Here is a 27,662-nt window from a genome sequence, read left to right as displayed (position 1 = left end):
TCACTTTTTCTGTACTTTCTAGGAAGCAATTGAAAAGAAAGAGCAGCGAGCCAAGCGCTTCCATTTTCGATCGGAAGTAAATCTTGCCCAGAGAAATGTAGCCTTGGACCGAGACATGATGAAGAAAGGTATGGGGTATTTTCGGGAAAATTTGTCCACATATCCCCAGAGAGCGACTTTTCCCTGCCATAGCCTCATGCTTCTGCCTTGCCTTGCATGTCCACTCCTTATCCAAACACTCCTGTGAGAAGGACCTGTGAAGTCTCCATTTCTGAGGTCACCTGTTTAAAGTTCAGACGCTGTCAGCTGGCTCAGATGTTAGAGCTGGAGAATAAAGAGATTGTCTTTTCTGAGGGGGCCCAGAAAAAGTTACCAGTTAGTGGCAGAGCTGAGATTTGGACCTGTGCTTCTAAGGACCCTTACTCATTTTCTGCTTTTATCATCGAGGTGTTAACTTTTGTTTGCATTTAAATGTTGTGAAAGTGTATCACAGTGAGACTTCCTTTTCAGGGAGTTAGAGCAATTTTGAGATTGGTGGGGAAAAGCCATTAACACTTTTATTGATAATCTGAATCTGTTGGCCAGGTGTGGTATCTCATGCCTGTAATCCCAGCACTTTGGGAGGCCAAGGCAGGTGGATCTCTTGAGGTCAGGAGTTTGAGACCAACCTGGCCAACATGGTGAAGCCCCGTCTCTACTAAAAATAAACAAAAATTAGCCGGGCGTGGTGGCAGGCACTTGTAATCCCAGCTACTCGGGAGGCTGAGGCGCAAGAATTGCTTGAACCCGGGAGCCGGAGGTTGCAGTGATCCGAGATTGCGCCACTGCACTCCAGCCTGGGCAACAGAGCAAGACTCTGTCTTAAAAAAAAAAAAAAAATTCTGAATCTGTTGATAGTCTGAGTATCTGACATATATAAACCACTCAATAACATCCTGTTGTCAGAGAAAGCTAAACTAATCCTGCCCTGAGTTTTAAGCCTGCCCTTACCGTTGGACTTGTGATTTGATCTGATCTGTGTGTTTTGTTGGGATATTTTGCTCCCTAGAACTCACCCCGAGTTATCATATATAGTAATCTGCCACAGTTTTCTAAAGCAATTTATACATAAAAGGAAAAATTACTACTTTTTTAGTGAGTCTATGTTCTTATTTATTATTCTACTCTAATATAAATCCATGAATGCAGAAGTGTTCCCTGTGTGGCATTTGCAAATTTGGGTGTTCATAAAGGGTTTAGTAGGCAGCCTTATGAAGGCATGTTAAAGGCCTGTGCTGTATTGTATGAGCTTCTCTAGCCTTGTTTGGTTGATAAAAGCAAAAGCTCTGTAAATACATTGAATGAATGAAAGCATAGCTGCTATTTGTTGTGAACTTGCTTTTTTACCAGACACTGTTAAGCACATTACCTATTTCTTTCTTTTTTGTTGCTCACAACAACTCTATGAGGAATATATTTTTATCCCTATTTTATAAAGGAGGAAGCAGCCTCAAAGAAGTTTAATAAATTGCCCAGGGTCATGTAGCTAGTAAAGGTGGAGTCAGGATTCACACCCGGTTTCTTTGACTCTAAAGCCTTGCTTTTAACTCCTTTGCTCTGTTGCTGTGTAATGTAGGATATGGTGCTGTCGACTGAATTTGTGTCCCTCCTCAGTCCTTCCTAATGGGCGCAGCAGTGTGGGTGCAGAGCTGAACTGTGGAAGCTGCATGACCAGTTCAAGTCAGAAACACGACCTTGCTGCCCTCGTGGGCGGGGGTTTCTGTTTGAGGAGAAGTCCTGTGGAGGCCAGGGACAGCGGTGAGGCTTGACATTCATGTGCCTGTACATCCAGGTGCGAGCGTCCCCGTGAGTCTCTCTGACAGCTCTACCTCGAGGGCACCATAGCTTTATCACACCTGTCGACTTCTGGTCCCGAGAGCATTCCTTGAGGCGCCTTGCGTCTGATATGGCTCATGCCTTTCACTCTGCACGTTTGCCCTTCCTTGTCCTGTGCCTTATCTCTGGTCAGGTGTCACTTCCCCCATGGAGCATCTCTGCTCACCCACTTGAAATGCTTTCTCACTTTTGTTGGAGCTCTTTAGGGTGCGAAAGCCTCCTAGAATCTAGTCTCAGTTCCTTTGTGACTGAGGACAAGTTCTTGAGCCTTGTTAGTTTCAGTCTCCTTGTCTGTGAAATGGAAATACGATACTTACTTTAATAGGATCACTTTTGGGGTTAACTTTTAATATAAAAAAAATTTTTTTTAAATACAACTCCAATCTCACGGTTCTAAAGATACTCCTAAAACAGGCAGTAAGGCCGGCCGTGGATGTCAGCTGGGAAGCTTGCTTATTTCAATCGATTCTTTGTCCAGGAGGCAGCAGGGCCTAGGATAGTGTTCCTGAGCCCTGGGGAACCCTGCTGCCCATCTCAGACCACTTTACATTAGTTGGGGTTGGATAGGTCCCAGGGAGAGTTACTGGTTTTCTTTTCTTTTCTTTTTTCTTTTTTTTTTTTTTGAGACAGGGTCTTGCTCTGTCGCCCAGGCTGGAGTGCAGTGGCGCAATCTCGGCTCACTGCAAGCTCCGCCTCCTGGGTTCAAGCGATTCTCCTGCCCCAGCCTCATGAGTAGCTGGGATTACAGGCGCCGCCACCACACCAGCTAATTTTTTGTATTTTTTAGTAGAGACAGGGTTTCACCGTGTTATCCAGGATGGTCTCAATCTCCTGACCTCATGATCCACCCACCTTGGCCTCCCAAAGTGTTGGGATTACAGGTATAAGCCACTGCGCCCAGCCGTTTTTTTTCCCCTCTCTTTCTGTCGCCCAGGCTGGAGTGCGATGGTGCGATCTCGGCTCACTGCAACCTCTGCCACCCAGGTTCAAGCAATTCTCCTATTTCGGCCTCCTGAGTAGCTAGGATTATAGGCACCTACCACTGTGCCCAGCTAATTTTTGTAGTTTTAGTAGAGACGGGGTTTCACCATCTTGGCCAGGCTGGTCTTGAACTCCTGACCTTGTGATCCACTCACCTTGGCCTCCCAAAGTGCTGGGATTACAGGTGTGAGCCATCGCACCCAGCCAATAGTTATTCTTTTTATATCTTCTCGGGTAGTTGTTTTTTTGTTTGTTTGTTTGAGAGGGAGTCTCGCTCTGTCGCCCAGACTGGAGTGCAGTGGTGTAATCTCGCTCACTGCAACCTCCGCCTCCTGGGTTCAAATGATTCTCCTGCCTCAGCTTCCTCAGTAGCTGGGATTACAGGCGCCTGCCACCATGGCCAGCCAATTTTTATATTTTTAGTAGAGACGGGGTTTCACCACGTTAACCAGACAGGTCTTGAACTCCTGACCTCGTGATCCACCCGCCCCAGCCTCCCAAAGTGCTGGGAGTACAGGCGTGAGCCACCACACCCAGCCAATGAGAGGAATTCTTATAGGGCTGCTGGGGACTGTAACAAAATGTTCCAGTTCATAGAGTGGCGCTTGGCACACAGCAGGTGCCCAGTTAATGTTAGTTCTCATCGTCTGGTGTTCTCCATCTTCCCAGCCATCACTGAAGTGACCTAGCTTCTTGGGAGAGTGAGGAAATTGGAATAAGTATGTTGACTTCTGCATCCACACTAGTTGTCAAGTTCAAGTTGTTATTAATACCAACGACAATAATAAAAGAGAACATTTGTTAAGTGCTTACTATGTGCCAGTCACTCTGCTACGTGATTAACTTACCCTTTCAACAGCCCTGTGAGGAGAAGGTGTTTATTATTTCCGTTTCACCGAGGAGAAAAGTAAGGTGCTAAGAGGTTGGGAAACTTGCTTGTGGTCCCACAGTTAAGTAAGTAGCAAGGCTGAGGTTCAAAGGCTGATCGGACTGAAACCTGTGTTCCTAACTGCTCTGCCAGCATTCAAACAGTTTGGGATGTGGTACACTAGACTTTTCTGCATCAAGAATGACTTGCTATGTTTGAATGATTCAGTGTCAAACAGCTTTGGTCTCTTTATGCCCAAGATTCAAGCTTTCATGGGTGGAAGAGACCTTGGAGGTCATCTAGGTTAATCTTCTGCCCAGCCCTGCAGGCCTGTTAGCAAACTTCCTAATGGTCTTTTGGCCGCTGCCTGAATGTGTCTTAAGTGATGGCGTGAGAACTATTTATGAAGCAGACAACTTTATTTTTGGATACTTACTTGTGTTGAGCATTGCCTTCTAGTAATTTCTGTCTGTTAGTTGCTGTGTGACTGTGAAGTCCTTTCATCCAGTAGTCCTTCGGGTGGTGGAGGCACAGGCTTGCTGCCCATTCGCTCAGCTTTGCTTCGTGTGTCGTGACTTCCTGGTCTGCCTTTTCTAAACACTTTGCAGTTTCTGTTGTTCTTCCTGAGGCGAGATACACGTTCCAGTTATGGTTGGATTCACAGAGAGAATGGCAGGACTGTCACTCACCGTTGTCTCTGCCTCCGCCATTTCAGTGTTGCAGTCACCCTGTATGCAGCCAGAGCACTTAGGTATTTTCCCCAGGAATGGTGCCCATCAGAGCAGGCTCTCTCATCATGTACTTGAGGCACTTTAAAAAAAAATTACTTTTAAATGTATTCCTATTAAATTACGTCCTGTTGATTTCAAACCTCTGCTTTCAGTCTGTTGAGTGAATTTTCATCGTAACTCCACCTTTCAGCTCCTAGCTCTACTCCTCAGCTTCTTGCTCTCCATTGTGTACACATGGCTTCTGTTTCTTCATCCAGTGGTTGAAGGGTGGGCAGTGTCTTCCAGTATCGTAAGTCTTATTCTATTACCATAAGGCCCACGGTTCATTTTACTGTCATGAGGAACTGGATTACATGCCTTAATGAACTTGAAATAGAGCCCCATCTATGTATTCTCTGAATTTCTTGACCTGGTAATCCTATCAAAAAAGAAATGAGGTTAGTGTGCCTTTTTTTGTTTCATCCACAGGCTTGCAGCTTGCTCCTTACGGAACTGCCGTCATTTCCTGTGGGAAAGATTTGGTTATTTATTTATTTATTTTTTAGAGATGGGATCTCACTGTGTTGCCCAGGGTGGTCTTGAACTTCTAGATTCAAGTGATCCTCCCATCTCAGCCTCCCAAAGTACTGGGATTACAGGTGTGAGCTACCTCACCTGGCTTAAGACTTAGTTTTTAAAGGGGTCATAGATTCTAATAACCTTTTTTTTAAAAAAAATTTCAGAGACTGACAGTGAGCTTTTCAATATGAGATTTGGGAATTTTTCCTTTTTTTTTTTTTTTTTTTTTTTTTGTGAAAACCTGCACAGGATTAACCCTTCTCACAGTTTTAAGGTACTTCCCTGCTACTTTTTAGAGATTACTACCTAATTCTGAAATCGTAGCTGTGTGTTTGAGTTAGTACGTGGGATATAATTCTAGACTAGAAGATTTAAATCTAAATTCTTATGCTCTTGTCACCTAACTTGAGTTTTGACTGTTCTTTAATGATAGTTGTTAGCAGAATAGCAAAACAGGTCAACAGTTCTGCCTTTTTTTTTTTTTTTTGCATCATCTTCCCAAAGCAGATTTTGCTATAAACACAAAAAGAAAGCTGTCAGCATTTTTTTTTTTTAGACAGAGTTTCACTCTCGTTGCCCAGGCTGAAGTGCAATGGCATGATAGGCTCACCGCAACCTCCGCCTCCCAGGTTCAAGCGATTCTCCTGCCTCAGCCTCCCGAGTAGCTAGGATTACAGGCATGAGCCACAACGCCTGGTTAATTTTGTATTTTTAGTAGAGACGAGGTTTCTCCATGTTGGTCAGGCTGGTCTTGAACTCCTGACCTCAGGTGATCTGCCCACCTGGACCTTCCAAAGTGTTGGGATTACAGGCATGAGCCACCGTGCCCAGCCTGCTGTCAGCATTTTTGATGAGCCTGTTCACTCTGGACTCTAATCTTTTCTTCATTAGCTCTTTTACAAACAGTTCATGCTTACCAAAGAAAATTTGGAACATAGAACAGGAAGAAAAGTTGCTCACAGTCTACCATCCACACCCAGTCATTGTCAATATTCTGTGTTTCCTTCTAATCTCTTATGGGCGTGAACTTCTGTTTTTCTCCTTTGTAGTCACATTGCTTTTTTTCGTTCCCTGGACAGTCCATGGTCAGCATTTCCATGTTACTGTATAGCCTGGCATTAGTCGTTCAGATCGTGCCATTCTCATTGTAATCTGTCTCTCTCCTGCCTGTGTGCTTTGGCAAGTTGTGCTCACCTGAAATTCGCCACCTTCTCTTTTCCAGGGAACCCCAGGAAGTCCTTGTTAGTGGCTGGCAGTGCAGTAGTGAACAGAGGCCTGAATGTGGATAAGATTGATTGGGTCCAAGGGCCTTCTCGGTGCTTGGAGTTAAAAGCCATGACTTTGGAACAGAAAGAGCCTAAGGGAAGTAAGGAGATGGTTTCCTAGAAGGCAGCAGAAAGCAAGGAGAGCCCCGAGTGATGATAGAGGCAACAGACCGAGGATTAGGGAGAATACATTAGGGAGACGTGTTGATCTGACAAAAAACATTAATTTTAAATGAGACTAGCATAGAAAACAAAGACCAAAAAAAATGACAAAAATAATTGCCAAGGGCATCATAACATTACAACATTAAAAAAACCTACAGGTGAAGAAATACCTTAAAAGCAAACAGGAAAGAGTATAAGGAACAAAATTTCTGGCCTCAGATGTCTTTTTTTTAAAAAAAAAAATAGAGAAGGTCTCACTATGTTGCCCAGGCTGGTCTCAAACTCTTGGGTTCAAGCAATCCTCTCATCTCGGCCTCCCAAGGTGCCGGGATTACAGGCACGAGCCACTGCATCCAGCCTCACATGTCTATTTGAAGTTAGAGAAGTCGTGCACATCAAAACTTGGGCAATGGATAATCCTGTTCAAAAGAAGCAGGTAAAGATACAAAGAAAAAAAAAAAAGAGAGAGAGGCAGGCACTGGGTGCAGTGGTGCACGCCTGTGATCCCACACTTTGGAAGACCGAGACAGACGGATCACTGGAGGTCAGGAATTCAAGACCAGCCTGGGCAACATGGTGAAACCCCATCTCTGCAAAAAATAAAAAAATTAGCTGAGCACGGTGGTTTTTTCTTTTGGAAAAGGTCTTACTCTGTTGCCCAGGCTGGAGTGCGGTTGTGCGATCATGGCTCTTTGCAGCCTCAACCTCCTGGGCTCAAGCAATCCCACCTCAGCCTCCTGAGTACCTGGGACTGTAGCTGTACACCACCACACTCAGCTAATTTTTAAATTTTTGGTAGAGATAGGGTCTCCTGGTGTTGCCTAGGCTGGCCTCTCGAACTCCTGGGCTCAAGCAGTCCTCCCACCTCAGCGTCCCAAAGTGCTGGGATTATAAGCATGAGCCACAGTGCCCACCTGGATTCATAAATCTTCACGGTATCTTTATCTTTTTAAATCTGGGCTGTCAGGAAAGTACTCAACTGAGTTACTCTGGCCACACTCACATGGGCTCCTGTTAAACGCATCTCTTAACTCTTTGAGATTTAAAATTATTATGTGTTTAAAATTGTTAAACACATTTTTTTATTTGTAAAATTTTTTTTGTTTTAAATAGAAGTAGTAGCATATATCTGCAGAAGAAGGATGGGAGAAAAAATTTTTTAATTTTGTTACTAGCATGTAAAAACATGCTTGGGAGTAACAGACATTAAATTCTTTCTTTAAATTTTATTTTATTATTTTTTTGAGACGGAGTCTCGCTCTGTCACCCAGGCTGGAGTGTAATGGCGCGATCTCGGCTCACTGCAAGCTCCGCCTCCCGGGTTCACGCCATTCTCCTGCCTCAGCCTCACGAGTAGCTGGGACTACAGGCGCCCGCCGCCTCGCCCGGCTAGTTTTTTGTATTTTTTAGTAGAGACGGGGTTTCACCGTGTTAGCCAGGATGGTCTCGATCTCCTGACCTCGTGATCCGCCCGTCTCGGCCTCGCAAAGTGCTGGGATTACAGGCTTGAGCCACCGTGCCTGGCCAGAATTACATTTTTAATAGACCCTTCCAGTTTGCCCTTCAAAGTGACGGTGCCCACCAGCAGGGGAAGTAACTCTTTCCCCTACTTACTGCCAACATTTCACACTAAAATATGTAAGATATCTTGATTCAAGTACCAGAGACGCGGGAAAAATGAGATGTAAAATCTGGTCGGTGAAAACTGCTATCCTCTTGTTTTCATGTGCATGTTAATGATCGGTAGTGAGGTCAGCCCATCTCCTCACATGGTTATTGGCCTTTTGTATTTCCTTTTATGTAAATTGCTTACTCATGTCCTTTGCCCATTTTTATTTTGGGTTGTCTTTTTTTTCTTAATTGACTTGTAGGATCTCTTTAGTTTCATGCTTTGACATAGTCATGGGCAGCATCTTTCAGAATTGTCTCCACTACTGCACATTTCTCTTCAATATCCATTGAAAAATTTTGGAATCAGCCAGTTAGCTTCAACAAATACTCCCGCTGAGCTTGATAGTGCCCTGATTGCTACAGATTAATGTGGGGAGAGGTATCATGTATTTTATCAACACCCTTTGTTTGATCTTTCTGAGCCTGATACACCTGTTCCGAATTAATGCTGTTGTTCAGTGATAAAAATTAAGGTAGTTTATCTTACTGTTGTGTCTCGTGCTCTTTTGAAATAATTGTAGTTTCTCTCAGCATGTTTCTTTCTAAACTCGTGTTGTCTGAACTGTTAGGAAGGAGGGTGGATGGGATGTGCAGTTGCGGGCAGGAAAATTCTATCATCTTTTCTGTGTCTTGTCTTTCTAGCAATTCCCAAAGTGAGACTGGAGACAATCTATATTTGCGGAGTAGATGAGATGAGCACCCAAGATGTCTTTTCCTATTTTAAAGAATATCCTCCAGCTCACATCGAATGGTTGGATGATACCTCCTGTAAGTACACCGAGTTTTCTGTGAATATGTTTTTGTTGATGATTTTTCAAGAGGTCCTGCCATCAGAGATGATGAATGATTATGGCTCATACTAGTTGTTTATGCCTAACTTCTGCTGTTAGTCCAGGAGAGAAAAACTTGTCGAGCAGTGAAACCCAGCATGCCTTTACCAGTCTGCCAGCCCATACCCCATAGTCTTCCAAGTCAGCTTAGAGGTGGTGGCCAGGGCTCTAGGAGGTGGGTTACTGGCTTCTGAATCTGCCGTACTTGAGTGAGGCCCCTTTAACACTCACCTTTTCCCAATAAAGGAGAGGATCCAACTGCATAGACTTGGGGCTGCATTTTCAGAGCCTTGGACTTTGTCGTTGCTGCCTTCTGTACTGTTACTCAGAGGGCTGACTCTGCCTGTGTCTCTGACCTAGAGAGAGACCAGAATACACACTCGACAGAGTGTCATTCTGAATAGACAGAATGACCTAGAGCTAAACACTCTCGTAGACCTCTCCTTTCTGCTTGCCTTGAACTGCGTGTTCTAGAATATCACCTGCTTGCCCTAACCCATGAGCTTTCCACCTTGTGGGCCAACTGTAATTTTAACTTGTCTGCTTACTGTAAGTCTGACCTGACCTCTTGTTACTGCTTTGCTGGCTTCTTGTCTTGACTCACGTCTAGTCTGGCTTTCCTTGCTGCCAGCTGGCTGACCTACTAGGTAGCACCCTGGATAGCAGCCTGGTTTTTTTAGCTGCTCTCTTCGGAAGGTGTCTTCACTGAAGGAGAAACATGACTGAGTGAAACATTTTTCTCCTTTTTTCTTTCTGTTTAACTTACACTATCCAAATCAGGAACCGGCAAAGCTTTTTCTATGAAGGGCTAGAATACAGATATTTGAGGCTTTGTAGGCTTAACGGTCTCTGTCACACGTACTCAGCTCTGCTGTGGTAGCATGAAAGCAACTATAAATAATACGTAAACTATGAGCGTGGCTGTTTTCTGGTAGAATTTTATTTACACAAACAGGTGGTAGGCCAGGCATGGTGGCTCACTCCTGTAATCCCAGCACTTTGGGCAGATCACTTGAGATCAGGAGTTCAAGACCAGCCTGGCCAACCTGGCAGAACCCCGTCTCTACTAAAAATACAAAAATTAGCCTGATGTGGCGATGCATGCCTATAATCCCAGCTATTCAGGAGGCTGAGGCAGGAGAGTTGCTTGAATCTGGGAGGCAGAGGCAGCAGCAAGCCGAGAAAGTGCCACTGCACTCCAGCCTGGGCAACAGAGTAAGACTTCATTTCAGAAAAAACAAAAAAACAAAAACCAAAAAACAGATGGTAGATGTATGTAGTTTATTGTATATTAATCATACCTACATAAAGCTGGCAAAAATATAAATAAACAACAGGTGGTGGGCTAACTTTTGCTTGAGGGTTATAGTTTACTAACCCTGATCTCAGTCATTAAAACTGTGAAGGCATAGTAGAATTGGAGGGGCTCTCAGAATTACATAGTTCACCTACCTCGTGTTATTTATCAGAACCTGAGAAACAGAGGAAGGAACATGTTGCCTAAGGCCACGTGGCACATTAGTAACAGAAGTGAGAGCCTCAGACCTTCATTTCCCAAACTGAGATACAGGGGACACAGAAGTTTGAGAAATACTCTTTTAAACAAAGTTAAAGAGGTTTATTTTCTGTGAGACTTCTCAAAACCCTTTTCTTGCTAAATTATCTTCCTTAAAGGGGCACATTAAATTAGTTGCTACAAAGCCAACTGGCTGTCATGCCTCCATTCTACATATCCCAGGGATACCTCCGTCACCCATGTTTTCCAGAGGGAAGGGGGAACATCACTTAGCACGTCCCGACAAGGAACAGCAAAGGGCTTCCTGTAGGGGGCGGTAGTGTAAAGGACAATCCAAACTTATTTGACAGTTATCATCAAGAACTGCTAATACTTGAATATTCAGTATTTAACTACCTGTGTTCTGTCCCAAGTAGTTTTAATATACACAACCCTTTTTCATGGAATACTTATTTTGTGGAACCCAGTTTGGAAATGCAGCTCTAGGCTAATTTCATCAGAGAGGTTTTACTATCCTTTTCTTTCTTTTCCCTTCCCTTTCCTCTCTTTTCCCTTTCCCTTCCTTCTTCCCCCTTCCCCCTTCCCCTTCCCCTTCCCCTTTCCCCTTCCCCCTTTCCTTTTCTTCTCTTTTCTTTTTTTTTTTATTTTCTTGACAGTCTCACTCTGTTGCCCAGGCTGGAATGCAGTGTCATCATCTTGGCTCACTGCAAGCTCTGCCTTCCAGGTTCATGCCATTCTGCCTCAGCCTCCCGATTAGCTGGGACCACATGCACCCGCCACCGTGTCCGGCTAATTTTTCGTATTTGTAGTAGAGGCTGGGTTTCAACTTGTTAGCCAGGATGGTCTCCGTCTCCTGACCTCATGATCCGCCCGGTTCGGCCTCCCAGAGTGCACTCGCTCTCACTCGCTCTCTCTCTTTTTCTCTTTCTCTCTCTCTCTCTCTTTCTCTTTCTCTTTCTCTTCCTCCCTCCCTCCTTCTTTCTTTCTTTCTTTCTTTCTTTCTTTCTTTCTTTCTTTCTTTCTTTCTTTCTTTCTTTCCTTCTTTCTTTCTTTCTCTTTCTTTCATCTCTCTCTTTCCCTCCCTCCCTCCCTCCCTTCCGTCTCTCTCTCTTTCTTTCTTTCTTTCTTTTTTATTTATTTTTAACTTTTCATTTCTTTTGAGACAAAGTCTCACCCTGTTACCCAGGCTGGAGTGCAGTGGTGTGACTTCAGCACACTGCAGCCTCAATATCCGGGGCTCAATCCATCCTCCCACCTTGGCCTCCCAAGTACCTGGACTACAGGCTCATGCCACCATACCCAGCTAATTTTTCTATTTTTTGTAGAGACAGGGTGTCACTATGTTGCCCAGGATGATCTCCCTCCAAGCAAATCTCCTGCCTTAGCCTCCCAAAGTACTGGGGTTACAGGCTTGAGTCACCATGCCTGGCCTGTGTTTCTCTTCATTAGTTGGTTTGTATATTTACTGATGATAATCTGTTGCTAGATGAGGCTGTAGTGATGAATGCGATGCGGAATCTGCTCTCAAGAAGCTTTTACCATTTGCAAAGCCATGTAATGTCTTATTTTACATTTTATTTTAGGTAATGTAGTTTGGCTGGATGAAATGACAGCCACACGAGCACTTATCAATATGAGCTCCCTGCCTGCCCAGGATAAGATAAGAAGCAGGGATGCCAGTGAGGACAAGTCAGCCGAGAAAAGGAAAAAAGGTAACTGAACACAAAGGAGGGAACTGGGGTCTGAAAGTCCTCTTCTTTACACAGTCCTGTTGTGGGTCTTTGAGTTTCTGAGCAGAGCTCTATGTAGCATCTCATCACCAAGCATTTCTGAACTAAGCTGTGATGCTTTAGATCATCAGGAAATAGGAGAAAATACTGGACTTTTAAAATTATATGAGATAGTTCATCTTGTATCTCATTATATGAAATATTTTATCTTGTTTCGTCTTGTCCTTCACATTCCATTTTAGATAAGCAGGAGGACAGTTCAGAGGATGATGAAGCTGAAGAAGGAGAGGTTGAAGATGAGAATTCCAGTGATGTGGAGGTTAGTAACAGTGGAAAGACAGGTGGAAAGTTACTGTAAAAAATTACTTACTGTCTTTTTAATTTAAGCCTTAAAGACTTAGTTGTGTTTTTTCCTCTAGCTTTCTTTCTTTCTTTTTTTTTTTTTTTTTTTTTTGAGATGGAGTCTCGCTCTGTCGCCCAGGCTGGAGTGCAGTGGCCGGATCTCAGCTCACTGCAAGCTCCGCCTCCGGGGTTTACGCCATTCTCCTGCCTCAGCCTCCTGAGTAGCTGGGACTATAGGCCCCCGCCACCTCGCCTGGCTAGTTTTTTGTATTTTTTAGTAGAGACGGGGTTTCACCGTATTAGCCAGGATGGTCTCGATCTCCTGACCTTGTGATCTGCCTGTCTCGGCCTCCCAAAGTGCTGGGATTACAGGCTTGAGCCACCGTGCCCGGCTCTCTAGCTTTCACCGTTAGACTTTCTGAGGGTGCACCAGGCTCTTGTCCTTTAAGTTCGTGTGGATATAACAATTCACCTTGAAATCTCAGAATAGTACTCATGCTTCTACAAAAGAGAAAATAGTTTTATTGAGAAATACTTTGAAGTGTTATCTAATTGGTAAAATGAAGAAACAGCAAGTAATGGCATACTTCCTAATGGATTATGTACTATTGTTAAAAATATTAGCATGTATTCATTTAAAAAATATTTCCTGAGTACCTATTATATACCGTATTCTAAGTGCTAGGGATATAGCTTCAAGTTAAACAAGGTCCTGGCCCTCTTGGAGCCTGCACTCTAGTGGGGAGTACAGAGGATACACTGATGCACAGATACCTTATACCGTGTCAGGTGGCGATGAGTGCTGTGAAAACTAAAGGGTAGGGGATAGAGAATGATGGAGACTGTTCTTTTAGACAAGGTGGGCAGGGGAAACCTCTGAGTTAGAAATTCTGCGGAGGAACTAGTGCTGTAATGCTTGCAAGTATTAAAGGTAGAATGCTTTTCTTGATGGTAGCTTTACTACTGAATAAATATCAAAAGGACTTTAATTTTTATATTAAAAATACTCTTCTTTCTTAAGTTGGACACGTTGTCTCAGGTAGAAGAGGAGTCTTTATTAAGAAACGATCTTCGTCCAGCTAACAAACTTGCTAAAGGAAACAGGTTATTCATGAGATTTGCTACAAAAGGTAAATACGATATTTGGTATTGTTTCGTATTTTCAATCAAAATGAGTTATTATGGAATGACATCCTTCTTTTTTGAATAGAAGTTAGATCAAGTAATCTCAAAGTTCCTTTTTAACTATAATATTCTGCGCTTATGAAATAATTGTTTGCCACCTGAGTTGGAATTTCTGATTTTAAAAGTGAATATTAACTATTTGTATATTTCTGTGACTTCTGGCTAAAGTGAGTTATTTTCTGTTAAAACTGGTTTGCCCCATATGTTTTCAGCCAGTTACCATCTGAATTATGCAAGCTTTAAAATGAAACTTTATTTATTACAGCAACGTCCTCCTGAACATTGCCAATGTACCATTCAGTTCTAATTCCCTTCTCATAAGACTGTTTACACACGGTGACTTTTGGTGGGCATTTAAAATGTGTATGTGTATATATGCATACACATATACACATATTGGTTTTTTCAATCATTTGAGAGTTAATTGAAGACAAAAGCCATCACCCCTAAATGTATTCCAAAGAACAAGAACATTGTCTTATACATAGCACACTTATCAAAATCAAGAAATTTAACATTAATACAGTACTGTTACCTAATCCATAGTCGATATTCAAATTTTGTCAGTTGTTCCAATAATGTCCTTTATATATTCCCCGCCCAGCCCCCAGGTCTAGGATCCATCCAGGACTGAGTGTGTAAGTATGTAATGTTTCCTTAGTCCCCCTTAAGCTGGAACTACTTCTATCCTCCCATGTTTTCCAAGAGTATCGGTTTACTATTGTATAGAATGTCCCTCAGTTTGGGTTTGTCTGATGATTCCTCGTGGTTGAATTTGGGTTGTGCATTTCAGACAGTCATGCCACAGAAGCAATGTCATGTCATTTCAAGGCATCACGTCAGGAGGCCTGGGATACTTACTCGTCCCAGTCCTAGGGGCGTTCACTTTATTCACTTGGTTAAGATAATCGTCACTAGGTTTTTCCACTGTAAAGTTACTATTTGTAATTTAAAAATTGGTGGGCTGGCCGGATACAGTGGCGCATGCCTGTAATTGCAACACTTTGGGAGGCTGAGGCAGGAGGATCATTTGAGCCCAGGAGTTCGAGACCAGGCTGGGCAACATAGCAAGACCTCATCCCTATTTTTAAAAATTAAAAAATGAATAAAATAAAAAATTGGTGGACAGATACTTTGAAATCATGTAAATAGCTGTTGCTCATCGGAGCTTCCTGCAGTAGCTTTAGTATCTGTTGATGCCTTTCTGACTGTGTCATTTCTTAACTAGTAGACAGGTGCTCTGCGGAAGAGCTGTCTGTTTTTACGTATTTGTTTGTTTATTTACCTCAGTTTAGAATCCTGGCTGCTTTATTCAGTGGGTTATCATCCAATAATATCAGTATTTTATTTTATTTATTTTTTTGTTTGTTTTGAGATGGAGTCTCGCTCTGTTGCCAGGCCAGAGTGCAGTGGCGCGATCTCAGCTCACTGCAACCTCTGCCTCCTTGGTTCAAGCAATTCTCCTGTCTCGGCCTCCCTAGTAGCTGGGACTGCAGGTGCCTGCCACCATGCCCAGCTAAGTTTTGTATTTTTAGTACAGATGGGTTTCACCCTGTGGGCCAGGGTGGTCTCGATCTCTTTTTTTTTTTTTTTTTTTCCTGAGGCGGAGTCTCGCTCTGTTGCCCAGGCTGGAGTGCAGTGGTGCGATCTCAGCTCACTGCAAGCTCCACCTCCCAGGTTCATGCCATTCTCTTGCCTCAGCCTCCCGAGTAGCTGAGACTACAGGCGCCTGCCACCATGCCCGGCTAATTTTTTGTATTTTTAGTAGAGATGGGGTTTCACCGTGTTAGCCAGGGTGGTCTCGATTTCCTGACCTCGTGATCCACCCACCTCGGCCTCCCAAAGTGCTGGGATCATAGGCTTGAGCCACCGCGCCCGTCCTCGATCTCTTGACCTTGTGATCCGCCTGCCTTGGCTTCCCAAAGTGCTGGGATTACAGGCATGAGCCACCTCACCCGGCCTGATATCAGTATTTTAATTTACAAATTGTCTTGGATTTGGCCAGTAGAACCCCTTTCTTTCTTTATGGCACAGCAAAACATCTTGCTTTTCCAGACTCATTTTGCATCTTACCTGCTCCACATGTGGAATCAGCCATTTCTCCAAGGAGCTGGTGGGCATGGTTTGAGGGGTTTGGGGGTTGGGGGCTATACATACTGGTTTGTGTTGTCATGTTTACCTGCAGCACTGGATATATTTACAGTGGTGTTTGTTCTTTACAGTCAGAGTGTCCAAGAACTGTGGAAGGCCTTTGTATTACTGCTTGGGACAAAAATTTATGATGACTGACCACCTTTCTTTCCTGTTAACTGACATTTCAACTTGACATATGTGATCTTTACCACATTTACTCATTTAAGTGGCTATTTGAGTACCTTCTACATGTACAGTACTATGCTGTTTTTTTAAGCCATTCTGAGGAACACAATAAGCTGGAAAAAATGATTTACCAAATACATGGAATTATATATAGTCTGTTTCCTTAATCCTGATTCTGTGTTGTTGGCATGTTATTCCAAAGTGAATATCATCTTTCATGGGGTGGCAAAAATGCCACCATTTTGAGAAAGCCTTTTTGATTCCTGAGTACCTGTAATGACCTAAAGCTCTTTTATGCCTCTTGGAACCTTGTATCTTGTATTGTTTATTTTTGTTTTCTCCATTAAGCCATTTGGCTCCAAAACAGCAGTTTCAACCTTGTTCATCTCTGTATTTTGCTTTGTCCCCTCTACACTGCATTGCTGTAGCGGGCACTCAGAGTGTGAATGTTGGTAGTGGATTTTTACTTTTTGTTGGCAAATTGCGCTGATCTGATTCCAGTTATGGAAAACATTTAAAAAAAAAATTCAACATTGTCTTCATACTCTCGGGAAATCGTAGGTGATTATTGTCATTCATTTGTAGATGACAAAAAGGAGCTTGGAGCAGCCAGAAGAAGTCAGTATTACATGAAATATGGGAATCCAAATTACGGAGGCATGAAAGGAATTCTTAGCAATTCATGGTAAGCCCAAAACCTTCAAATGCAATAGTATTTAAGTTTTTCTTAATCCTTCAGTTGGCATTCTGTGGTGAAATGTCTAAACCCTGTGTAGACTGGTAGGAAGACAAGAGGGAAGAATTCAAGATTCTTAAATGTGGTAAATGATGGGGAATGCTGAGTTTTAGTTAGTTACATTTAAAATATCTGTGTTAGTACCTAACATTGTGTCAACATGTAGTTGAAATGAATTAGTGAGGCCGGACACGGTGGCTCACGCCCATAATCCCAGCACTTTGGGAGGACGAGGCGAGCAGATCACCTGAGTTAGGAGTTTGAGACCAGCCTGGCCAACATGGTGAAACCCCGTCTCTACTAAAAATACAAAAATTAGTCTTGCATGGTAGTAGGCACCTGTAATGCCACCTACTCAGGAGGCTGAGGCAGGAGAATTGCTTGAACCCAAGAGGCGAAGGTGCCTTTGCACTTCAGCCTGTGAGACAGATCGAGACTCCATCACAAAAAAAAAAAAAAAAAAGAAATAGTGGATTTCAAGGTCCTTCCTATTAGTTTTTGATTGTGTGCTTATTTTGGCATTCTTGCAGGAAGCGAAGATATCATTCCCGTCGTATTCAGCGGGACGTGATCAAGAAGAGAGCCCTGATTGGGGATGACGTTGGCTTGACATCGTATAAACATCGGCATTCTGGTAGTTGCCTGCTCAGCTCTTGGGTAGACACATGTTTGGCTCCTGAAATCATATTTTTATTCTTAATGCAATCTTTTAAGGTTCCAAACTTTATCATCCTCTCTTCCTTGCCCTCACCCTCTGCCAACATATAGGAAAGTAAGTCAAGTCACAATTAATTTTAAGTTGCCCAAAGAGGTCAAATGATTTTGTAAAAGCTGTTCTATCAAAAAAGGCAAAATGTGACATAGGAAAAATTAAAACATAACTTTCCTTAAGATCCTAATTTTTCTACTATTAATATCAGCAGCTGCATGAAAACAATTTTTTTTTTTTTTTTTTTTTTTAAGATGGAGTCTCGCTCTGTCTCCCAGGCTGGAGTGCAGTGGCTTGAACTCGGCTCACTGCAGCCTCTACCTCCCGGATTCAAGCAGTTCTCCTGCCTTAGCCTCCCGAGTAGCTGGGACTACAGGCACGCGCCACCATGCCCAGCTAACTTTTGTATTTTTAGTAGAGACGGGCGTTTCACCATGTTGGCCAGGCTGGCCTTGAACTCCTGACCTTGTGTTCCACCCACTTCGGCCTCCCAAAGTGCTGGGATTACAGGCGTGAGCCACCGTGCCTGGCCAAAAACAATTTTTAAAATTATTCTATCAGATTAACTGATTGTATTGTTCTTTTTCTGTATTAAAAATAGGCTGCTGTGTTGAGTGCTTTGTGCATGTTGGTTTGTGCATGTGAATGCCTCAGAAAAGTGGGATATCATGACCTGGGTTTCTTTCTCCTTTTTTTGGTGCTTATTGTAAAAGAACCATTTTATTTATATTTTATAAAGAATTATTCTTGTTTTGAGCCTAATCTGTGGAATCTTCTACATGCCTAATAGAACTAGCCAAGTCAGTATACAAAATAACATACACACACATTTATCATTGCAATGGGGACAGAAAGGGATGAAGTCTAGACATTTTATTTAATGTGTATGTACAAAATTGTGTATTTGAGATCTACATGTTAATAATACACATAGTCTGGGAACAGTGGCTCACACCTGTAATCCCAGCACTTTGGGAGGCCAAGGCAGGAGGATCAGTTGAAACCAGGAGTTCGAAACCAGCCTGGGCAACATAGTGAGACCTTGTCTTTACAAAAAATTAAAAAATTAGCCAGACCAGGCATGATGGCACATGCCTGTGGTCCCAGCTACCTGGGAGGCTGAGATTGCCTGAGCCTGGGAGGTCAAGGTTGCAATGAGCCAAGATTGTGCCACTGTATTCCAACCTGGGCGACAGAGCAAGACCTTGTCTCAAAATAATAATAATAACACATATACTTTTCTGTTACACAGTTACACTTTTCCAATTTTAGTTACTTTAATATATTTTCATCATACACTTTTTATTTCCATATTAAGGAAATTAAAAAGCAAATTGCCCCTATTTCTAGTACCCTGTATGATGACTAATTTCATCTTACATTTTTCCCATGTGTGTATTTTCATAATAAGTAGTATAACTCTTGTGAACATATACTTTATATTCTACTTCTTTCGTTTATCGTATTTTTCCATTTTCATTATTCATGGTGCTTATGTTCTCTAAAGTCACTGTGAATGCTGAATTAGCAAATACTGAATGCACATAGCCTCTGGTCACATCATTTTTGTCAGTTGATAATATGTAACCTTGTTTTACATATGTTTCTCTTTAAAGACACCTTATTTAAGATACATTGTTGATTCGTTAACGTTGAGTTCACGGCCAATAGCCCTATAACTCATGCCTGAACCCACCTTACCTGACGTGGTATTTTTCCACAAGGCACATCAGTGCCCTCTCGCATCTTGGAACGCTAGGCATCACTTCAGCGCAACACTCAGGGCCATTTTAAGCAGTGACATCAGTAGCAGGCACACAAGTGTGAAAAATGCGGCACTGGTCAGTCAGACTGAAACAGATGCTTGTTTACAGCATGAGATGAAACAGGAAGGTAGGGTGTTGCTTTGTTTGACCTCTGCTGGGAGTGTGTGTGCCTGGTGACTCAGATTTTTTTGCCACACTGTGCGTGCCAGCAAATGACCATGGAAGCATTGCAAGGATTCATTTTGGAGTTACAAATAAATTTGGCAAATTTGCAAATAGAAAATCTGTGAATAACAAGGGTCAGTTGTGTTTTAAATGACTTTATGGTATTTGATTCGGCTGCTGCGTCATACTTTACCTAGCCATCCTCCTGTTGCAGTATCAGGGTAATGTCCGTTCGGCACTGTTACAGATAGTGCTTCAATAAAATGTCGGGGTGGGAACCCCACCTTTTAAAAAGGTCACCAATGTCAAGTGGAAAATCATACTTCTTAATTTTAGTGCTTTTCTTAATGTTTTCTGGTTTAATTTCTTCAGGGCTAGTGAATGTTCCCGAGGAACCCATTGAAGAGGAGGAAGAGGAGGAGGAGGAAGAGGAAGAGGAGGAAGAAGACCAGGACATGGATGCAGATGACAGAGTGGTGGTAGAGTACCACGAGGAGCTCCCGGCTCTCAAGCCGCCCCGGGAGCGGAGTGCGTCTAGACGATCCAGTGCCAGCAGCTCAGACTCAGATGAAATGGACTATGATCTAGAACTGAAAATGATTTCCACCCCTTCACCAAAGAAAAGCATGAAAATGACTATGTATGCTGATGAAGTGGAGTCTCAGTTGAAAAGTATTAGGTAAAACTTTGTTTTATCAATGCTAGCTTTAAATTTGATTTTAAATACTAATATAACTTCTTAATTCCTCCTAATTTTATATCTTTTATCCTGATTTCAGTCCCTTGTAGGAGTTTAATAAACGCATCCATTATTTCCTCTGTACAAGCAGTGAGTCTTGTTATGAAAACAACAGACAACCTAGACAGTGACAATCATCTGTATTCCCACTCTTTCCCCACAGTAACTACTGTTAGCAATTTGGCGAATGACCTTTCAGCTATTTGTGTGTGTGTGTGTGTGTGTGTGTATGTGTGTATGGCACATGGAAAAACTATAGATGTATTTGTATAAAAGTGTATTTTTTATAAAAATGAGGTTATGCTATTTATAGTTTTGCATTGTGCATTTTTCACTTAACATATTGTAGACATTATTTTTTTCAAGTGTATGTAGTCTGTTGTTTGAAAGTATTATGATTTATTTAACCAATTACTTTTTGATGGACTTTAGGTTTCTATTTTTTTACAATTGCACTAACTAAATAAATTCCTCGAAGTCTAGTTATTACACAAACAATATACGTGTTTAAAAAGATGGTAAGTATTGCTTTATTTTTTTCCAGAAGGGTTTTTTTTTTCCTTTTTTTTTTTTTGAAGCAAGTCTCGTTCTGTCACCCAGGCTGGAGTGCAGTGGTGCCATCTCGGCTCACTGCAAGCTCCGCCTCCTGAGTTCACACCATTCTCCTGCCTCAGCCTCCCAAGTAGCTAGGACTACAGGCGCCCGCCCCCACGCCTGGCTAATTTTTTGTATTTTTAGTAGAGATGAGGTTTCACCGTGTTAGCCAGGATGGTCTCAATCTCCTGACCTCGTGATCCACCCGCCTTGGCCTCCCAAAGTGCTGGGATTACAGGCATGAGCCACCGCGCCTGGCCTGTTCACTTTTTTTTGTTTTGAGACAGAGTTTGGCTCTGTTGCCCAGGCTGGAGTGCAGTGGCACAATCTGGGCTCACTGCAAGCTCCGCCTCCCAGGTTCACGCCATTCTCCTGCCTCAGCCTCCCGTGTAGCTGGGACTACAGGTGCCCGCCACCACACCCAGCTAATTTTTTGTATTTTTAGTAGAGACGGGGTTTCACCGTGTTAGCCAGGATGGTCTCGATCTCCTGACCTCGTGATCTGCCCATCTCGGCCTCCCGAAGTGCTGGGATTACAGGCGTGAGCCACTGCGCCCGGCCCCACATTCTCATTTTTAGTTTTCAGAGAACTTTCTGGTAGAGAATGCTGCCGGAACGGTGCTGGCACCTAGCATGGTATCATATCTCTTTAGAAGAGAAGTCTGCCCTTTAAAGAGAGAGACTGTAGACTATACCGTGTGTTGACTACAGCCAAATCACAGCATGTGTGAGCGGAAGCCCCAATCCCTTTGTAGGCCTCTACTTAACATTTGTCCCGGAAGAGGGGGACTTGCAGTTACGTGCTCTGTGATAGCACATACACGTGTGGAAACCACCTTCGAAAACCTGCTTACTCGGACCAGTCTCTTTAGAGCGGGCAGATCATGGTTTCCATAAGCAAATAATTATAAGTTTATGGATTTGTAAGTGAATGTTGGCCATATTAGACTGGATTTCTTAAATTGTTTCCTCCAAAGTGTGAGATTGTTGTTTGGGCCTTGTCTCACAGTTGAAGTTGGTTAACGGTGCCCCATCCTACCCCCTTTTTAAAGGAACTCCATGAGGGCAGATAGTGTATCTTCAAGCAATATCAAAAACCGAATTGGTAACAAATTACCACCTGAGAAATTTGCAGATGTCCGACATCTATTAGATGAGAAGCGTCAGCACTCCCGTCCGCGGCCACCAGTCAGCAGTACTAAATCAGGTACTGTTCTTCTCTTGGACTCCTGGCTGGATTCTGAGCTCCAGAAAGCAGACTGGGGCAGAGATAGGTTCCTGAGTAAAACGTGCGATCTGTGAACTGATTTAGCTGTGCTGGTTCATCATGTCTAAATTGTGGGCTAGGTGTTGGAAATTCAGGAGATGAAAAATAATCAGACTTCTGAAAAGCTAGCTTTAAATATTTTCATTCCAAATAATTAGTTATTCCTTGGTATCTCTGGGGGATTGCTTCTAGGACCCCCTCCCCGCTCCCCTACAGATACCAAAATCTGCAGATACGAAAATCCATTGATGCTTAAGTCCCTCATATAAAGTGACGTATTATCTGCATATAACCTACACACATCTTCTCATATACTTTAAGTCATCTCTAGATTATTTATAATACCTAATACAGTATAAATTCTTATCCTGTATTTTGTAAAATTTGTATTATTTTTTGCTGTACTGTTGTGTCTTATTTTTTTTCCCCAAATATATTCAATCAGCAGTTGGTTGAATCTATAGATGTGGAACCCATGGATGAGGAGGGCCAACCATATTTGACTCTATGACACTGGTATACTTTATATCCAGGAATAATAGAAATTAAGTTGGGTGGTTGTCTGAATGGTTAAGAGTTTGAACTAGATCATTTGTATGTTCAGACACTGATTCCGCAGGTCTCCAGCCGTATCTGCTATGTGCCAGACCCTGGGCTAGGTGCTAGGAATGCTAGAAGCCTTTGGAGGAGACACAGAGCCACCATAGATCTACTAGGGAAATTGCGAAAGGTTTCTCAGTGAAGGTAGCGTTAGAGCCAGGCTTTGGAGAGGGTAGGATCTCTGTTGGCAAACCTGATTTTTTTTTACTTGGGAAGTAACCTGATCTTGTATCTGTTTTAGAAAGATAACTTGAGGGCGGGGTGGGGTGGGGTAGAGAGTTAAAAAAGTAACGAGCCTGAACTAGGTCGGTGGGGACAGAATGGATAAAGAACAGGAAGTCTTGTGAAGGAAGACTCAGTGCTAGGAAGCGTTGGAGGAAAGGAGCTCAGGCCTCAGTGACCGGAGAGACCAGGGTGCTGCTCTCCGAGAGAAGCTGAAGTGAGAGGAGACCTCGGCACAGGGCCTCGCCAATGAGTGTGTTTCTGTTGTTGCTGTTGTTGTGAGAGGGAACCCCAGAGGACAGGCAGATTTCTGGGGGGATTGAGGGATCCTTTGCTTTTTCCAGTCTCTTTGTATTTACTGGGTAAATGTAATACGTTTATTGGAAACTACTTATATGTTCAAAGATTGTGCCTTCCGCTTTCCGGGAGCTCACAGGATTTTTTGTTTGCTGAAACTTTTGTAAATTATTTAGTCTGCTTGATTCTGCTTTAAAACAAACAACAAAAAAAAAATGGTTGTTTCTTCAGAAATTTAGTTCTGGAGCAGTCAGTTGAGGATTTTTCCTCTGACAGCCCCTATGTCCGAATTTTCCTAGGGATATCCATACTGACTACAAAGGAAGACTACGTAGCAGCCTGATTGTCAGGCTCTGTGTCCTCACTTGGGGGGCGGGGCAGGGGTTAGTGCCAGATCCTCTAGAGGTCTCAGGCGGCTGGTTCTGAGCATAAAGCACACACATGGTCACTGGTGCAATTTTTCTCTTTTTTCAGATATACGCCAGCGATTAGGAAAAAGACCATATTCTCCGGAAAAGGCTTTTAGTAGTAACCCAGTCGTTCGGAGAGAGCCCTCTTCTGATGTGCACAGTAGGCTCGGTGTTCCCAGGCAAGATATTAAAGGCCTCTACGCCGATACTCGGGAGAAGAAATCAGGTTGGTAACACTTAAAACCGATGGGAATGGGGATTCAGTGAGAGCAGAGGACAATGGGTGTATTGGAGCAGAAGGCAAGAAACAGCTCTTGACAAACATAAGTGATTATTCCTTTTCCATTATAGTTATCATCAGTATCAGCATCAGCATCATTTCAACAGTAAGGAATGCTTAGAACATAGGAAAAAATAGCACACTCCTGGTTCTTTCTGCTTGGCACAAATCTTTTTAGTTTCATGTGAGCTATTCTGGTCTTTGTCCACATACAAGTCCTACTTTTTTCACATAGCATTTTATCGTAGTTGTTTGCCACATTTTATAAACTTTATAAATAAAACTTTTAGGCCCAGCACGGTGGCTGACACCTGTAATCCCAGCACTTTGGGAGGCCGAGACCAGCCTAACCAACATGGCGAAACCCTGTCTCTACTAAAAACACAAAACTTAGCCGGGCGTGGTGGTAGGCGCCAGCACCACCGCACTTCCGCCTGGGCAACAGAGCAAGACCTTGTCTCGAAAACAAAAACAAAAACAACTTTTAATTGCCTTATAATGTGGCTATCCACCAAATCCTAAACACGTATTTCTCTGTTGTTCAATTTTCATGAAATATATTTCAAAAAGTAATGGATGGTGGGCAGAATTTCTGAAATGGTACAGTATAGTAGGCCCATCGATTTGTAGAATGTTGAAGCTGGAAAGGAGCTGGGAATGGCCTACTCCTGGCAGAATGGATTGGCACACCGGGTGGTGTCTCAGCAGGGAAGGGCAGGAGTAGGAAGAAACAGCCTCTCAGGTGATTCTGATGTGTCTGGTGACAGGGAGGGACCTGACCTGTCCCCCACAGTGAGAATCCCCTGCTGGGTCCAGACCCTTCTGTTTGCAGGCCAGGGGCTGCGGCCCAGGAAATGAGATTTTACCTACCCAAGGCTGCACTGTGATGGCGTTTCCTGCACAGCAGGTGTTGGCAGTGCCACTGCCCCCTCAGTACCACCCTGATTCTTAGTGCTGACTGTGAAAGTGAAATGCCATCTCATCCAAACAGGTAATTTATGGACTCGCCTAGGATCTGCACCCAAGACCAAAGAAAAGAATACGAAGAAAGTGGATCACAGGGCACCTGGCGCTGAGGAAGACGACTCCGAGCTGCAAAGGGCGTGGGGGGCTCTGATTAAGGAGAAAGAGCAGTCTCGCCAAAAGAAGAGCCGGTTAGATAACTTACCATCTCTCCAGATTGAAGTTAGTCGGGAAAGCAGCTCTGGTTCAGAGGCAGAGTCCTGATGCCCCTGGGGCCTCTGGCAACTGCCCTAAAACCTGACCTTCTTGCACAGGGTGGGGCGCACAGTAGGAACCTCCCCCGCAGGAGCTGGCGCCCTCTCGCTCCTGCTCACACAGTCACCCTCTCAGCTCTTGCTACTTCGGCAAGACGTCTTAAGAATGGGACACATTTTCAAGGGCGTCTCTATCTTTCGCTGCAGAGTCGTAGTTCTGGGCCCTCGATTCCTTTCCCATCACCCCACAGGCTTTACCCTTTGAGAAAAAGGCAGCCCTCCAGATTTTGTAGACATTTTTCTTAATATTTTTAACATTGTGTCTTTTAAAAGAAATGTTTTACACAGTTCATCCAAAGAGCAGAGAACTGAACTTCTCACTATTGCCTTGGCCCTGACAGCTGTTACCAGCACCCTTTTCCCAAGAAAAGTCAATTCCCAGGTGCTTATTGGACATCCTTCGAGGGGGAAGAGGAGGGAAGCGGCCAGCTCACCCTTCCGGGACCCTAGTGTGGGGGCGAATCTCACCGACCTGACCTCAGAGGTGCACCAGTGCCGCCCAGGTAGATAAGAGCTGCAGCATTGACTGTGCTTCCGTTCTTCCCTCGGGGATTGCTCATGTCATGGGCCTCTTACTTGCTGTCAGCTTGATGTGAAGATCAAGTTCAGTGCTGTGGGATTTTTAGGAACAAAAAACTGTGACGTCTGGATTTGGGGTTGATTTTTGTGCTGGGGGTGGGATTATGGGTTAATGTTAAAGAATTTTTAAGTCTGTATTATGTTTAAAACACAAATGATTTGAAAGTTTAAATTTTTAATTTTTATATGTGGAAATTCTTCCTGTTGGCTAAAGGGGAAGCTCGAGTGGTGTCTTCTTTTGTGCTGTTAAATATATATTCTATTCTTTGGAAGAAGGCAGAGAGAGGAGTCCTATTATTTTTAAATGCTTCTAGTTGTATAGCCTGTCTGTTGTACATAGAGTTCAGCTTGCTTTTTGGCTCCAGTAGGAAAAAAATCCATCCATCTGAGATGGGTCCTGTTGTTTATTATCACTCTAGAAGTTAATACATTGATATTTATTCTTTCTGTCCCCAAGTTGTGGCACCTGAAGACATCTTAAAACTTGGCAGAAAAGATAATAGTTATGAAAATTTTAGTTCATTTATTTTTAAACTCCTTTCAGATTATTTTACCATTAGGAGGAGGTAGATTGTTTCTTCTTGCTGTCTGATTTTTGTCTTGTAGTATTTAATTTTGTATTCCTCTGCAGTTTTGAGAAACAGTGTTTCGCTTCGGCTTGCTGGAACGTGGGAGTTAGAGCTGGTCGTAAGCCGTGGTCCTTTTTGCAATGTCACAACTCTTCACCTGCCTGGGCTGTTCCGCACACAGTGCAGCCTGGATCCTGGCGATCTGTACTTATGGCCGAGCTAATGGTCACATTGATAGTTGATTACACTGTGGCACGAATGAATGCAGAACACTGTTATTAATAAAGGAAGTAAAAGGGCTGCAGGATTTGAGAGCTGCAACAAAAACTGTATTGTCCCATATTTTGTTGATTAACCTGCTTTTTCTCCCTCCCTTTAGAGTATTAGAGCATATAACTGTGATATATTTCAGCTTCCCAATAGGATTCTAGGAGAGAGATGGTTCTGGTTTCTCCGCCAGTTGAGACTTAAGGCATCTGAGATTCCCCAGCTTTCCTTTCCCTGTGAAGCACACGGCTGAGAGCCAGGTTCTTAAGAAGGGTCAGGGGTTGGGGAGTTGGCAGAGTGAGAAGTGCGGGGGTCTGAGAATCAGAGACCTGGATGTCAGCCCCTGGCTCTGCTCCATGGACCTGGGCCTCAGTTTTCCCATCTAGCAGTTGAGTGAGCTGGTACCAGAATTCCTGGCTTTGTTGGTGCGTCTCAGTGGCAGTTTATTCTTCCCAAGCTGTGATGGCGGTGGGCTGGCCTGCATGAATTTCTATTGCAGGTGGCTGGAGGAAGCGCCGAGGAGACAACTGAGAGCGAGCGTGAGGTGTGGACGGGGCTTTTCCCATCCCAGCAGTCTCTCGTTCTGCAATGGGGCAGAGATGTCTTGTGGTCAGGGTCGCAGCTGGCATGGCCTCTGCAGGGTTTAGAATATGCCCCTTCCCAGACTTTGCTTTTGGTTTTCCACCAGCAGCTCAGGCCCATTTGTTCCATGGCCTTTCAGCACTCACCAGTCTCTTGCTGGAGATCAGCAAAGACATTCTGGAAGGAGGTGGTGTGCAGTCAAAACTGGCTCTTTGATCTAACCAAGAAAAATACACACTTGAGTAGCCTTCATTTTTCACAGACACACAGAGAGAACCCGGAAAGGCAGGTTTGACGATTTTACTTTTCGGAGTTACTGGCCTTATTAGCCTCTCTAACCCTTCAGCCCACTCTCAGTCACTCAGATCTTGCAACATCTTGAGTGTGTCCTGAATGACGAGGCCTTTTCTTTGGCGTTTAGGAGTGAGAATGGATAGTCAGGACAGGCCTCTGGCAGGCAGCTGGGCGTGCTTTTACCCTGGACGCTCCCCACACATGTGGGCACAGGGCTACCCACTTTGTGTATCCCTCTTAGTCTTATAGGTAGGAGATTTTAAATCCATGTTT

At 43.5% G+C, this 27,662-nt stretch overlaps 1 protein-coding gene across 2 annotated transcripts; it reads left to right on the top strand.

The window, feature by feature from the left end:
• On the top strand, positions 1-26,573 carry NCBP3 (nuclear cap binding subunit 3). Of its 2 annotated transcripts, XM_025362440.1 has the most exons (12): positions 1-128; positions 8,757-8,882; positions 12,044-12,172; positions 12,433-12,509; positions 13,554-13,662; positions 16,622-16,721; positions 17,303-17,406; positions 19,785-20,091; positions 21,798-21,952; positions 23,606-23,767; positions 24,813-24,975; positions 25,440-26,573. In XM_025362440.1, the coding sequence occupies exons 1-12, from the start codon at positions 116-118 to the stop codon at positions 25,546-25,548; spliced, it is 1,554 nt and encodes a 517-aa protein (XP_025218225.1). In that variant the 5' UTR covers positions 1-115; the 3' UTR covers positions 25,549-26,573. The 2 variants fall into 2 exon arrangements, with proteins under 2 accessions (XP_025218225.1, XP_025218226.1); XM_025362441.1 differs by having other exon boundaries at positions 24,813-26,573.
• The last annotated feature ends 1,089 nt before the right edge of the window (positions 26,574-27,662 follow it).

The sequence above is a fragment of the Theropithecus gelada genome, chromosome 16 (assembly GCF_003255815.1).
Source record: "Theropithecus gelada isolate Dixy chromosome 16, Tgel_1.0, whole genome shotgun sequence".
Taxonomy (NCBI): domain Eukaryota; kingdom Metazoa; phylum Chordata; class Mammalia; order Primates; family Cercopithecidae; genus Theropithecus; species Theropithecus gelada.
The sequence above is the reverse complement of the archived record's forward strand: the minus strand, read 5'-3'. Positions and strand labels throughout refer to the sequence as shown.